Here is a 15,550-nt window from a genome sequence, read left to right as displayed (position 1 = left end):
ACTTCGTATATCGTATCATATATATCGTATATTGTGTAGATGTCAAAGCATATTTTAACATAATTTAGCAAAACATTTCAGGCATTTTACGCTCTTGTGTAAACTGCAAAATATTAATCATTTGCATACAACTATCTATCTCACATATACTCACCGGAGAGATACCGCTGTGATTGGCGAAACATGGCAAAGAGCTTGTAATATATTTGATCATCTTCTATGAATAATTAATATAATTGATTTAGTCATTGTCTGTTGGCTATGCGACTACGATTACGACTTACACGCATTGTCTACTAAAATATGCTTGGCTGCAAATTTTGCTGACCACTTACCTCACCCACTTACAAGCAATCAAAAAATAGTATTCAAAATTATTCTTCTTTCTCAAGCCACTTTAATATGCTTCGTAAGCTGATGCTTAATACTTTACCGACCGATTGATAGTTTGTTAGTAGTTTTTTTATACCGACAAATCGATGGTCATGATTATAAAAGCAGTCCTTTGCTATTTAGTGTTAAAATATAATTAGTTACAGTTCTGGAAAAGTCAATGCCAGAGGTGATCTACGGCTGAGCAATAGGTCAGCAAAGTCTTAGTAAAAAGGGATTCTTTTACAAATTAAAATACGTATAATCGATATGAATGAATGAATGAATGAATGAATGAATGAAGGATCTTCGGCTTCTCTTCTTGCAATCAAATTTTGTGCACATAGTAGTGATGGATGTTGATAATTGATTCGATCTAAGCTTGAATTAATTTATTTCCGATTTTCGAAAGTTTCGGATAATAGAAATGTTTTTCTTGCAAGAAAGAAAGACATTTAAATAAAACCGTTATTAAATAGGATTAAATTAGATAAATGAAGACCTTTTATGCATCTATCAATGAGACTTTATAATCACTGGCGCTAATATTAAAATCAATGCATGTACGTATACGTACACCTTTCTTCGCCTCATTAACAATCCTCAAACAAAAAGATGACAAAAGAGACGAAAATATATATATATATATATATATATATATAAATGAACAGGTTTTTTGCGTTATTTTTACGATACATTATCACCTGTAATGGTGGAAATTTTATTTATCACATTTATCGCAAAAAATGTTAAGTTAATGTGTTTATAGAAATTTGCATGTTTCCTACACAATACTAATACAATACTAATGCTATACAAGTGATTGAGTGATTGAGTGAAAACCATAAATAGAGATTATTAGCTTAAAATGTCTAACAGTTATTTGTTTTGTGGTAGTTTATGTGGTTGTCGTTGTTATTTCGTTATGTTGTTGTTATTTTCCGCTTATCATCATTTATCACATGGTTGATAAAACAGGTGATTTTAATCGTGATTCATGCGTCATTTCACTAGAAATGGGTTTCTATTTAAATATTAAATTTTCCTCTCTCTCTCTCTCTCTCTCTCTCTCTCTCTCTCTCTATCTGGCTATTGTTGCACGAGTATTCGTTAAAATCTCATACGCATACGGGCGCGTGCAAGAATTTACATCTTTACATATATATGATATTTGGTCGAATTTCTAATCTGTAATCTGTTGACGATGAACTCAACATATTTTGTAATAAATGACAGTTTAAAAAAAACGCATTCACAAGGCGCACGGTAGTGGAGGACGGTGAGGATTATGGATGGGGAAGAAGAAGTTATAGGCGAGCGTATTCATCTTTCATGGCATTTTTTTCTCTTCTCTTCTCCATACGAAGACATTAAAATATTGAATAATTATTAGCATTGGCGCTAATGAAAGACGTAAAGATTTCAGTCGAGACGTAAATAGATGCTTGGATAATTTGAATGACTTAAGATAGATATTTAAAGTGAAAATTGATATTGATAATGGAACTAAAATTTAATATATGTTGAAATTATTGATCTTCTTTATGCTTTATATAAATTTGTTTAGTGTAGCGACGACACTGACAAGAATAGATGCGAATTTTTGCGTTGAATCGTTGAATTTTTGGCAATATTCAGAAAGCCAATAATAAATGGATATGAAGTGACATTTTATGCTGACAATGAATATGAATATGAACGTTACAAAGTCAATGATAAATTTAGTAAACGTTTTCGTTGTCGATAATAATTATAAAAGATACGATATTTTCACACGAAGCCAAAATTGGGTTTGACATATGATACATTCCGGGGTAGATGTTGGCTGTTGGTGACCAAAAAACTTTTATGAATGTATATTTTGTTTTTTTTGAAAACCAGAGGACGATTTAGCAGCAGTTACCCGTTCAAGCATTTGCCAATAAAAAGGAAGTTTACAAGCATTTAGACTGTTGATATTACACTTAACCAGCTGAATGGTTTGTTTTTATGTATAAAATCGAGAAAACGTATATCAACTCATTTACAACACATACATAACTGTACATGTAGATATTTGTGTATCTATATACATTCATATATATATATATATATATATCTATATACATTCATATATATGTATATATATATATATATATATATATACGTTCGTATGCAACGTAGACATAGCTTGAAGACACTCCTTGCTTTCTTTCAATGCATTTTGTTTATATTGTGTGTTATGATTTAAACTTTCTTTTGATTTTTTGCTTTTCCTTTGATATGTTTTTCTATGTATTACCCAGCCCTGCTGTGTTCAATGACTTTTGACATTGACATATTGTGTCAACTTGAACTGAGACATGTACAATTGTTGCTGTGTGTGTTTCTTTTTTTTCTTTTTTTTTTTTTGAATTTTTTCTTTTCTTGTTATATTTTAATTCCTTTCTTACACCCACATTTGAAAGAATCACATAAGCATCTACAAAGTGCATACGAACTTGATTCTTTAGAAGTTCGCTTTTTAAAATGCGCTCAGATTGATGTTTCTGTATACAAATCCAATTTCTACGGTGTTATCTTAAAAATTTTTTATTTTTTTATTTTTTTGTTTTTATATTATAATACATGCGTCATTCAAAGACACTCCTACACTTAACTTAATGAGAAAATCGACCCTTCTCCTTCTAGTAACTGTTATTAAATAAAATAAAAATTTTTTAAATAATTTTTTTTATTTTATTGTCTATATAATGTAAATCGTATACGATGAGCATTTAATTTCCTAAAGCACTGCAGTTAGATTTTACAAGCGGTGAAGCCGCCCAAGATAAGTAACTATCAGTGCGGGCAGTAACCAAGATATCGAAAAAGATCAACGTACGGTTGCATTGAAGGTCTAAAGAATGTTGAAATATTTTTTTCTTTCATAGATTTCTCATGCAACTACACCTGTGATTTTATCTATTGACCGTGAGCTGATAACATTCAATTAGCTAAATGTCCGTAAGGCGTAAGCACCGGGGTATATATGAAACGCGTGGACTAGCCGACGTAGCTTTAATAGCGCAATCGCAAAAGCACGTACATTATTTTTTTTTGGAAATCATGATTGCTTTGTGTAGACGAACAATTTAAGTTTTCAAATTTTAGCTTAAGATCGTAAGCTATCAAAATCAGTCAATGTACTGATCTGCAATTGCGATAAAACTGAAATTGTGAAAAAAAAGATAGGGTAGATATTAAACCGCGCTGTCAAAAATATGATTTATGAAATTTTTTCTAAACGATTAAAACAAACAGATATGTTTGCTCGAGCTTTTCTTCAAGCCTTCAATATTATTCTAGGGTTTGTTTTTACGGAAAACCAAGCCTATCTGTTCGGTTTGTGATTGCGTAACTACTTTGAGTTTGCGAAATTCGAACTGGCCATAAAAGAAACTTTCCATGACACGGTTTACCAAACTAATTTTATTGTTTCGGGGACATGTGAGGCAATTTCTTTTAAAATATGCTCCGTGAACTTTAATACATATATAAAAACACAGTATAGAAAAGCCGTCTATCAAGTTCTAAATATTAAATAAAAATTGATAGATGATTTTAAAATGTTTTCATATTTATACGCGATTAATTTTTGCTGCATTGGTATGACTAAGAAGGAAATTCTATTAAATAAATTAATTAATAAATTAATAAATAGTTTGCCTACAGATGTATGTCGCAAACAGTATTGGATACAACAGGCAGAGGTGTTCAGAAAGAGTATTATATAGATTCTATATGGCATACACAAAATGTTCGCCGGAAATGTTAAAGACGACTATCCTCGTCAAACAGAGCGTATGTGTAACAGAAAATTATATTTTGATGACATGACTTGATAAAATGAGAAAAATGTTTTCTCAAATTCATTATTATTTCACATATACATTATTTGTGATAAAATTTTATAGGCAAAATATAGACAGAACGTATGGACGGATAACGACGCATATACTCGTCACTCACAGTTAACTGATTAATGTCCAAGTGATAACATTCTTCACCGGAAGTTTTCATAGAATGGTTTTTTTCACATATTGAATTATTCTTGAACGATACGACATCGAATCGAATCGAAATTGATGAGATATTTATTATTAAAAAATTCTTTACCCCATTTACCCCATTATTTCAGGTGATTAATGATCGCTTGCTTTTTATTGATCAAATGCTTTTTACACAGGAAAACAGGAAAAAAGGGATTTTCCCATAAGTAAGCGCCTTTTTAAAGTCACAACTTCGCGACTATGAATTATGCATATTCATGTTTATCAGAAAGGCGTGCTTCTAATAATGCTCTTTACGTTGTTATATTAAAAAATTAACAAAAAAATTAAATTGCAATAGCGACACAACGTGCTAATAATGTTTAAAACATTTTTTTGACAACAACAAAAGAAAACATCGATCAGGTGCCCAGTAGGGCACACTTCGTTTGTAAACATATTCGAGTTCGAAAGCGAATGTTGCTTAGTGCTTATAAACAAAACAAATGCATATAAACAATTTTGTTTCCCTCTCAGCGATTTCCTTGATTACTTGGCATCTCTGCAGCAGAGATACTAAATTTATTTGCCTGTGCATTTCTTAAGGTAGTGTTTTTGACTTTTCTGAGAGTAAAATGTTTTCTCTTCACATATTTTTGGTTGTGTCTGAGCGGCGCGCTTTTATATAGATTGTATAGATACAATTGTATGTATCTATACAATGCAATACAAGATACAATTGTATCTATAGATATCTAAATGTAGGTATTTAGATAGTTCACTCTGTTACATTCAGTTCATTCAGTTCAGTCAGTCAGTTAGTTAGTTAGTTTGAATTTAGTTTTTAGATGAGAGAGTTGTATAAATTTCCTATCGCATGAGATTAATATGAACGAAACGGAAGATGCAATAATATCCGATAAATTAAAATTAAATAAATTTGTTTCTTACTCTTCGAAAAAGTCACTTGAAATAATATACGTAAATATATATTGTTTCTCCTGTGAAAAGAGTAATGATTAGGATTTATAATAACGCCGAAGCAGTTAATAATCGTATTAATCGTATTTAAAATAAATATCTATCTATATATATATATATATATATATATATATATATATATATATGTAAATGTAAAACACGGGTAGTAATCAGAACGGATCTGGATTTTACACATAGAGAGATTTTATAAAAATAAGGAAGATATTAAAATATATAACATTTACTTTTCCAAAGCAAAAGTTGCGGTTGCAGCGGAATATTAACGGGATAGCTAGAGCAGAAGACATCAAATTTTTCATTCAACCACACCACATAGAAAGAAATCAACGAAAGCAAAACCAACTTCACAGTTTGAAAGATCAAACAGCAGGGAAAAAAATAACAATAACAATAACAATAATAAAAATAATAATAACAACAATAATAATAATAATAATAATAACAACAAAAGTTGCTAAAGAAATTTTGAAATGTTTGTTTGTGAAGCGGTATTTTATGAGTTTGTGTTGCCTTTTATGTTCATAAAACCAAAAACCACAAAAAGAGATCAAGTCATATATATTAAGAAATATAAAAACAACCGACAAAAAACCACTAAGCAGTGCAAAAACAAAACATATTAAACTTCAATTTATCTGATATTTAAGCATCGGCAGCGCTTCTACCGGACTTTTGTTGTCTGTAATTTTTGGCAATTTTTGCCTCGCTTGTGCGTACAAATAATATTTTGTCAGACTTTTCTTAAACTTGATTTAGCCGTTGTTTTTTCTCTTCTGATTATGTTCGGGGGCAATATTTTGTAAAAATAAAAAGGAAAATAACAAGAAATCCAAATTTGGCAGATAAGTTTTGCTCTTGTAAAAAAAAAAAAAAAAAAACAAACAAACTCGTCGCATAAACTGTTCTGTGGACATATATATATATATATAAAAGTAAAATAAAAAAAATAAAATTTTATTTCTAATTTAAAAACAAACAAAACGAAAATTGTGAGAAAGTCTTGCTTTACCATATACGAGTTACTTTTTATATATTGTCCTGGATTAAATATATTTAAAGTACTCGGATGCAATCAATGAATGTTTAAATTTTAATTAATTAAAAATAACTTGATAAAAAGAAAGAAAAACATTTTCGAAAATCAATAATTTTGAATAAAAACTTTAAATTAATAATTAATAGAATTTATAAAAATGTTGGATAAATCAAGCGGTTATTGCTCATTGGATTATGATGTGCCCATAACTAGACCCACGAAGATTAAGAAGGTTTGTAAAATATGAAAACAAATTCAATTAATCTCCTTGCGATAATAATCTGATAGCCTTAGTCAGCCTTATTTTACTCAGTGCAATAAGAAAAAAAATAACAAAAAAAAAAAAACCAAAAACTATTTTTTTTTTTATCTCATGACCATGTGTGCTTATGTGCCTCCAGAGAGAACCCTGATCCAATTTCAAGTAAACAAGAAAATCTAAACACGATTCCGTATATGCTCAACATCATAAAATCGCTAAGTAGACAGCTGCCTGGACTGCCACTAAGCGGTAGATACTATTTGAAGCAAAACAATGGTACTGCAAGTGGTGCAAGCGGTAGTAAGTGTAACTAACAAACATAATATTTTTATATAATAATAGACACGGCACACAGCCATCTGCCCGTCGAAGATATAAAGACAGATATGTTTTCACAATAGAGACAGACAAACAAACAAACAAACAAACAAACACACACACACACACACACACATACACATACACATTCACTTAAAACATAAATCTATATGAGTAAATACAAAAAAAAAAAAAAAAAAAGATGAAAACGTAGAAACCCATCTGTCAATGCGATAAAGAATAAGTGACGGTATGGCTGGCCAGTTGGCTCATCTTGCTGATTGCCTGCCTAATCGTCTCTACCTACTCGTGTAAATCCATTCGTTTGCTTGTCCGTCTGTTTAATGCATTTCAAAATTGCATCAAACATTTTACAAAGTGTCGAACAAATGCATAATTATACGTAAATGATTAAATAGTCGGACATATGATGATGTTATCAAACATCGTCGCATAAGCTAATGTAAGGAATGTCTTGAATTCAAAAAAAAAATAATAATAAAAATAAAAAACGCAGGCAAAGCAAGCAGATTGGGAGTGAGAGATTCAAAAGTCAGAAGATGTTGCGATCGAGGCAAAACGTTGAATTCTTCAATTATAGACGATTGTAAATGTTTCTCGTTTTTTTTTTTTTTTTATTTTTTTTTTCTTTTTTTTTGTTTTCTTTGCTGCAGTTAGCGATTAATTCAATTAGTTATGCTTTACATGGGGAAGGTATGCGTAGCAAAACTTTAACTTACTAACTACTAAGATATGGTAGCAAAAACTTTCTTTTCTACACGAATCGTTCTATTATATACATGTATATATATATATATATATATTTGGTTTTCTTTCTTTTTGCACACATTGGGATCTTTTCATAAAAATTTAGTACAATTTTTCCTTTTAAATTCTTTTAAAGATTCCAATAAAAATCTTTTCCACTTTTAAATCAGTTTTCTTCTTCTTCTTCTTCTCTTTACTACTATAAAAGTTTGCGGTTTTTCTTTTTTATTTTCATAATTTATTTTGTCTCTAAAATCGATTAACATTTCTTTTAGCTCATCGTCTCTATAGCTTTTTTACATATTTTTGTAAATAGTTTGCGACATATTTAGCAGAAAATCCCTTAGACAAGCAAACACTTATTCTGAACGCATTCGCATACGTTTAATGCCTGCAAATCTTCCAATGCGAGGCAATTATTTGACTGAATATAATTTGTTGGAATTTGATACACAGTCAAGATAATTGCCAAGAAGTGACATAAGCATCGAATTCAAGTAAATGAAAAACAATTAAAAAAATTATATCGACTATTAAACACTCAATATCACTACACTTAATACAGTTATTCGCAATGCCTTATATCTTTTCCTTTTTTCTTTATATATCATGCATGACTTTTCAAAGTAAGGCATTATAAGGATCATTGTCGATGTTCGCTTTAGGGCGAAAACATGTCAATGTACGAAATTAAAGCACCCTACCCAAATTGAACGCAAAATAACATGCACTGACATTAGACGGATAGACCCTACTCAGACTCACTCTATGAATTGATTAGTACAATAAAAGTAGAGGCTCGTTCAAGTCCATGTGGGTGTTACGTACAGCTGCAGAAATTAAATATACCTTGTACTACAACCGGTGTTGTATATAGCAATTCCAAATGTAACATGATCTATAGCTATAATGCTGTGTCTGTGACATTAGCACGATTTTTCCATTTAAATCGCGCAAACTCGATGCGCTTTTTTTGCTTAAGCTAGCAATTTTGTAACTGGTACAGTTAATAGCATACGTTTGTTTACTTTCGTCGAAAATTCCCGCTTTTTTCGACATGACTTTACGTTTTCAATCAAGTCGAAACGACATTTTCGGGATAACTTTTTCGAAGTTCGGAGTTCGGAGTTTGGAGTTTGGAGTTTGGAGTTTTTTCACCGGCCTTGATCAGGCAAATATGACGGTTGTAAAATGTTCAGTGTGTCTGCCTGTCATTTTTCTCAAAAGGGGCCAAGAGTTTGAGTGGCCACGTAAACTATGTGGCCACTGCGAAAAGAACTCATAACAGATGTAGAGTTGCTGTCTTTGTTATATTCTATATATTCGTCTACTATATGTAATGTAAATATTCTTTCGATCTTGAAGTCGTTATCAGCTGTAATGTATACGCTATTAATGAAAACTTTTTAAAATATTCAGTGTTCTTGTTTAAATGGGTTTTCGCCATTTAAATATTATGAACGTGCTTTTCGTTTAAAGCAGACTGAAGTTTGCTTTTTTAAACATGATATTAAAGCAACCACTTTGAATATATCGGTCAAGCTTAAAATTCTTATCTTAGCATTTGTTTATTTAGCAATATACAATAGCTTCATAGTATGCGTTATAATTATAATCAAGACGCATTATCAATATCTCGCTTACTTACAACGGTTCGACAACAATTTCGATCTTCGTGCTAACTTCATAGAACTTTCTGCGACTTGTACTATCACTTTAGTGTACGACAATGTTTGTCAATTCATTAGAGATAGAAAGTATTAAATTAAATTCAGTTACACTTGACCTATCAGTTGTTCAAACTTCATTTTCGGTTTTTGTTAACTTAATTTCTGCTTTAATGAATGTGACTTTTTTTTGTAATTTCAGTGAGTAAGTTAAAGTTAATAAGCGAAAGATTTTTAATCCATTATACCTGTATATGTTCTATTTCACTATTCTCTAGAATGTTTTTGGCATTTTTTAAAAGGTGTTTAGCCCTTTAGCTACTTCGATGAATGAGTCTTCTCAGGCAGTAAACATATGGGCGTGCATACTTTTTCGCTTTCTTATAGAAATTTTTGCGAACAATTGTAAATGTTTAACACGTTTCGCCTTTTTGTCCTTTAACCCTGGCGTCTAAAAGCACTGGAAATTTGCAAAAATCATAAACAATGGACGGATCCGTCTATTGGCTATGAAGATATCTAGCTTTAGAATTGATATCGCTATGGCTGGTTGATCAAAATAAATCTTTTATCGACATAAGCATCGACAATATGGACGAACCATACGAGTTGAGACACACTTCAGTACTTCAGTACTTCACATACAATTTTCACCACATTCCTAGCAGGACTTAATAATATGTTTATTTCATGGCGAGTGCGTTGATTTCTTCCTTTATTGATTTAATTAATGATTTGAATCTTTCAAGCTCACCGAATTCTTATCAAGAAATGTGTTTTTAACGGATATTTTACTGAAGGATAGTAAGAAGAACACAAAAACTGAAATCGAATACAAAAATATTCAACCCCTTCTCTAGAGAAAAGTACGACTTGAAGGTGAAATGCTTATCTTTGTTTCATATTTTCTTCTTTTTTTTTTTTTAGCAATTGAAAGTTTTCAAGCCCTCTTGTCTAGTCGGCACTTTAGCCGTGTGTGTTTAATGCTAATATTTGATTTTTCAATTTCATAAACGACGGTTGGAACGGTTTCCTTCTCAAATGAAACGTACACAAAAATAAGGCGAAAAAACATGTTATCTCTGTACTTAAAATATGCATAAATGTGGTCTTAAGATTTATCTCTTGCCGCTATACGTGTTTAACCAATCATAGAAAGACAGACGTATAAAAGATGACGGCATGATATTTTTCTCTTTCATTTTACAAATAATTTCTATGCGTATGTGAATGTCTACTGTGAATGTGTGAGTGCGCGCATGTAAATGCAACTTTTATGTGCATGTGTGTCAATTCTTTACGACAGATCAACCAGCATTTATCAATCATCTGTATGTATCAATGAAATGTACTGCTAGAGGAGCAAGTTGGTAAAATTCGTATGTCATAGAACGAATTTTGAATACTATCCACGTGAGCGTTACGCACATAGTTTACAAATATAATCGTATAAGTCGACCATCTTGCAGTTGAGCTCTACGCCTTTCCGGATCAGACTTTAAATCGTTTCCTTTTCTTCCATCCGTTTAATTGGCATACAATTTCAAGAAAGTTTTTCAAATTAATTTTGTTTGACTTGTTACGTGATCTGCTTACAGTCCACACTACTTGCGATGCAAAGGTGTAGTAACACGTAGAAGGGTCTGTCGGTCCGTCTGGACGACTGGTATCCTTTTGAATTCGGTATACCGATTTGCTTTGGCCCAAGGACAAACGCTATTGAAAATGTTTTGCGATCGGATGACTTTTCGACCACTTTCCCTAAAACGCCTTATTTTGAGAAGTGGTTACACGAACATTGCATTAATTACATTAATTTTTAACGAAATGGTGTAATCGATTTAATCATTAGTCGAGGCCTCAAAATTGGTTGAGTTTTCAAAAGCCATCCATCATGAAAATGAACGCAAACTATCAGCAGGTATAACCAGGGCAACTATTTCCCAGACATAAAAGAGGTTCGTGTTTCTACTTGGACTATTCTCAGCATTCTCACCCATTCGTCCTGAAGATACCCATATACCAGACGACAACCCATTGAGACTTGAGATTCTTTAACCGCACTACTCCTGCCTTTGGAACGTGCTACCAGCAGGAATCTTTCATACTATTTCAGATCTTTCCGCTTTCAAATCGTTCGCACATAAATACTATCTTCCTTCTTTTTTGCTTTTCTATCAATAGTTACCGTGTAATGGGAACATCCCTTGACTAGTTGGAGCAAACTTCTTAATATTACTCAATGAAACTTGGACCTGTTGCAATAACTCGGATGTGGACATGTAATCTTATTTTGTTTAAGAACATACCACTCGTATAACGTAACTTTGTCGCTTACAAATCGAAAACAAAATAATTTTTGTTATTAATTGTTGGGTATAAGAAATAATTTTAAAAAAATTGCTGAACACAATATATCGGGCGAGGGGAAGGAAATCTTTGTTTCCTTCACTAAGACTCAAATACATTTTGTTGATATTCAAAAAAAAAAAAAAAAAAAACACTTTATGTATGTATTTAGAAATGTTCCGTTTTGATCGAGAATCTTTTGTCATTTTTTTCTGATGCAACCACTATTCCGCTGCCGTAAGGCCTTTGGAATTTCTCTGTGAAAGACTGAACCGAATGAATTTCACAAGCCCGGCGTGCAGTCAATTTTACAACTTTAGGACCAATTTGCTCAAAGCGATAGAAAAGATAGTCGGGCGGGAAGTGTTGTAGGCTGCACGGTAGACGTTCGCAATAGTTATTGGCAGTAGAGAGGAGAACCAATTGTCGCAAATGGAAGAGCATTTGTTACTGTTATCTCATATCGTATCCACATAACGGGGGGTTCGTATTGCACTCAGCTTTATCCTAATGATTCAAAACTGCTTTTTTATTGAATGAGCGACGACCTAAAAGAGCATGCGCCGGGCTTTCTTAACGTTCAGTTGAAGTCGAGAATGAAGTCGACTTCCTCAACAATGAGCCAAGCTTTATTATCGGAAATGTTCGTATTAGTAACTCTGATTAAACAACTTCACCCACCCACCATAGAGATCAGAACTCTTTGTTTCAAACCTGTAAAGCATTATCACTTGATATTATGAAATAAATGAATTTCTTTGAGAATTTTAATGCGTTTTCAAAACTCAATCGATCACTCAAATATGGCAATATTTTCAATCAATTTCAATCTAACCTGTCTAATTTCTCATAACATGAATGTAATTAGTTAGAATAGTTATGTGCCGCTTTAAAGCCATCGATTGGAGCAAAATCTTTCCCGCCGCGAAATCTTCCCCTTACCTATTATTGGAAAATTATCGTAAATAATAACAATTAATTACTTCCTTGCATTACTAGCCATAAGTAATGCAATCAATAGCGAATCAATAGCGAACATAGAAATAGAAAAAATTCTAAAACCGCAGAATATATGCAATAACGGTTTATCTTTATTTAAAATGATGATCATATTACTATATGCTAAGTAAAGTAGATAAACGTACAATTATTACTTATGGCAAGAAGATGATGATGTTTAATGATAACTGATTGAATATCGGAAAAACTTCTTATTATTATTATTATTATTATTATTATTATCTGAGATATTAATTGTTATTGTTATTGTCGTAATCTCTGACCACCTTTCGATGCCTGTATACGCAGTTTATATGAATTAAGAGGATTTAATTTATTTTATTCTTATTTTCTTTTTTTTTTTTTTTTTTTTTATAATTTCGTTACAATTACTCAGTAACTAACTATTTTACTTGACTTCTCAAAAAAATGAGTACATTTTTCATGGTAAAAAAAAGAAAGAAAAAAATTTATTTGCTTTTGTTTAAGTGTTAAAGTCAATATGAGTCAATGGGTTTGCTTGAAAAACAAATACATTTCAAGAAATTGTTTTCTATCTAGCGCAGAGCGGAATGAGTACGTTTAGTTTGTCAAATCGATGGTGCGCTTAAGCAACGATCATCTGATAAACCGTTTAAGTAAATTTTTAGCATTGAATAGGGAAATCGGAGAAGTTGGTCAGTTAGTCAGTCTGCCTTAAAACTTTTTTTGAAACAATAAAAATTTCTATATTTTTTATTAAATTATTAATGCCTAGTACTTGTTTGACTTGCCTTTAAGGGGAAATCTACCGAGAGCATTACTCGTACATAACACGGTTACCATTATTGAATATAGAATGAGTTTGCCTTCCACATAGTCAACTTAGTTATGGTCTACAATGTTATCGTACATATTATATAGTTGAAGGAAAAGCATTCATCTTTCAATTTTCAAATTATTTATGCATTTATTTCAATCACTAGTAGGTATCTAAATATTCGATCTAAGCTCCTGTTGTACTTTATTTTTATTTATTTATTTTTTTTTTTTTAAACGATTTTATCAATATTCATTTATTGTGTATATTGGTTTTATCTTAAATAAACTCAAAAACAAAAAACCAACCTATGAATGTTTTCGGCCTGAATGAAGAAGAAAATAACGGAGCAATGATCGTCAATATACAAAATTTTTCATTTAACAGCATTTGCTTTGACATGATAAGATTGGAGATTGGTGTAGATAAATGAGTCTTAGTAGTAGAAGAGAATATTTAAAAAAGCAAACAAGCCAAGCAAGAAGATTGAAGCGAATGTCCACTCAATTCGCTATTTTCGTAGATATTTTTTTCAACTTATAAAAGAACGAATATGAAATATTTTTTTCCCCTTTTGTTTGTTTGGGCTAATTAGTTATTAAGTAAAGAACTGTCTTTGTCTCGTTCTTCACTTTTAATGAATGTCACCTATATGTGTATATAATGTTAGTTTAATGTGTCATACGATGAATTAAATTTATGAAAACAAATTCATTTACATGTCATTCAGTCTGTCGGTATATACGTTGATCTGTAGTGTGCCCATAATCGACTTGTTTTCGTATTAAAATAATTGTAAAACAAACAGATCCGTGAAACAATTAGGGATTTTACAAGGCCAAAGATATGCATAAAACACAACCAGCTCATTATACACATATTTTATTATGAATCGATATACAATATGGAATAAATGCAAATTTATTTAATTTTTTTTTTTTTTTTTTTTTTTGTTTTTAAACAGAACCTTTGTTTAACATTAATAAACACATCACACAAGAATCAATAATAATTTTTTTTCTACTTTTTTCTACGTAAAAACTTGCAATTAAATATGCTAAGGCGTCAGTCGTAATCCGCGGACTAAAAAATAAATATACAGGCGTCGCCCGTTTAACACGGTTTCGATACAGCACGATTTCAAAAAGTCGATTGTGCGTTATTTTCAATTGATTTGTGCTTTTGTATTGTATTGTACCCATCGATGAGGGATGATGGGTATACTTATTTTGTCGGAACGTTTGTAACGTCCAAAGAGACCGCACAAGGTATATGTATTCTTAATAAGCCTGAAATTTTGAATCGATTTTAGCATGTTCGCCAGTCCGTCTGTCCGTTTGTACAATGTCTTTAGGAAACATTTCCCTGACAGAAACATCGGAAACAGTTCTTGCATGCAAGTTGATATTGAAAATCAGTCAAATCGCCCGAAGGAAACGCCAACAACGCCCTGACAAACGCCAATGTAACAAAAACTGTGAGCACCTTCCCTTTCCGTGTTTGTTGCTTGTTACTCATGAAGTACACCACATAAACTGACACTTTTTTAATTCATCCTTTTTTTTTTTTTAGTAGGTGATAGGTGTCAAAGATTCGGTCACGACCGAATATAATTTTCTTATTTTTATATAATTTAGTTTAAAAAAAAATTTTCGTACAACACGGTTTCAATTCATCTCGGTACGAATTAACCCTGTTAGGCGGTTGATGCCACCATACACGCGTGTAAGGGTTCACTAACTAATGCTATGCACTTTTCCATTGGATTTAAAGACACAAAAAAATCCAGAAACTCTTCAATAAATTATTGTTAAGACTCACTCAAGTCTGATGACTTCAAAGTTTTTAATGTTAACGTCGTTTCCAGTTTGCTTTGACCTCTTATATTTTATAATAGGGTATGTATGTATACATTTATGCATATATATATATATATATATATCAATTTTTTATATATATGTTTCAATT

At 31.4% G+C, this 15,550-nt stretch overlaps 1 protein-coding gene across 3 annotated transcripts in view; it reads left to right on the top strand.

Moving 5' to 3' along the window:
* LOC119632190 (breast cancer anti-estrogen resistance protein 1) overlaps positions 1–15,550 on the top strand; it is an 83,500-nt gene that overhangs the window by 18,259 nt on the left and 49,691 nt on the right. Inside the window, exon 1 of one of the 3 annotated variants that reach the window (XM_038024994.1) lies at positions 6,513–6,652. The exons of 1 other annotated variant lie outside the window; for it this stretch is intronic. In XM_038024994.1, coding sequence (XP_037880922.1) covers positions 6,578–6,652 — 75 coding nt within the window. In that variant the 5' untranslated portion in view covers positions 6,513–6,577. One more of the 3 variants, XM_038024997.1, reaches the window with a different exon arrangement.

Source organism: Glossina fuscipes, unplaced genomic scaffold (genome assembly GCF_014805625.2).
Source record: "Glossina fuscipes isolate IAEA_lab_2018 unplaced genomic scaffold, Yale_Gfus_2 1, whole genome shotgun sequence".
Classification (NCBI taxonomy): domain Eukaryota; kingdom Metazoa; phylum Arthropoda; class Insecta; order Diptera; family Glossinidae; genus Glossina; species Glossina fuscipes.
This window is presented reverse-complemented; position numbering and strand designations above follow the sequence as displayed.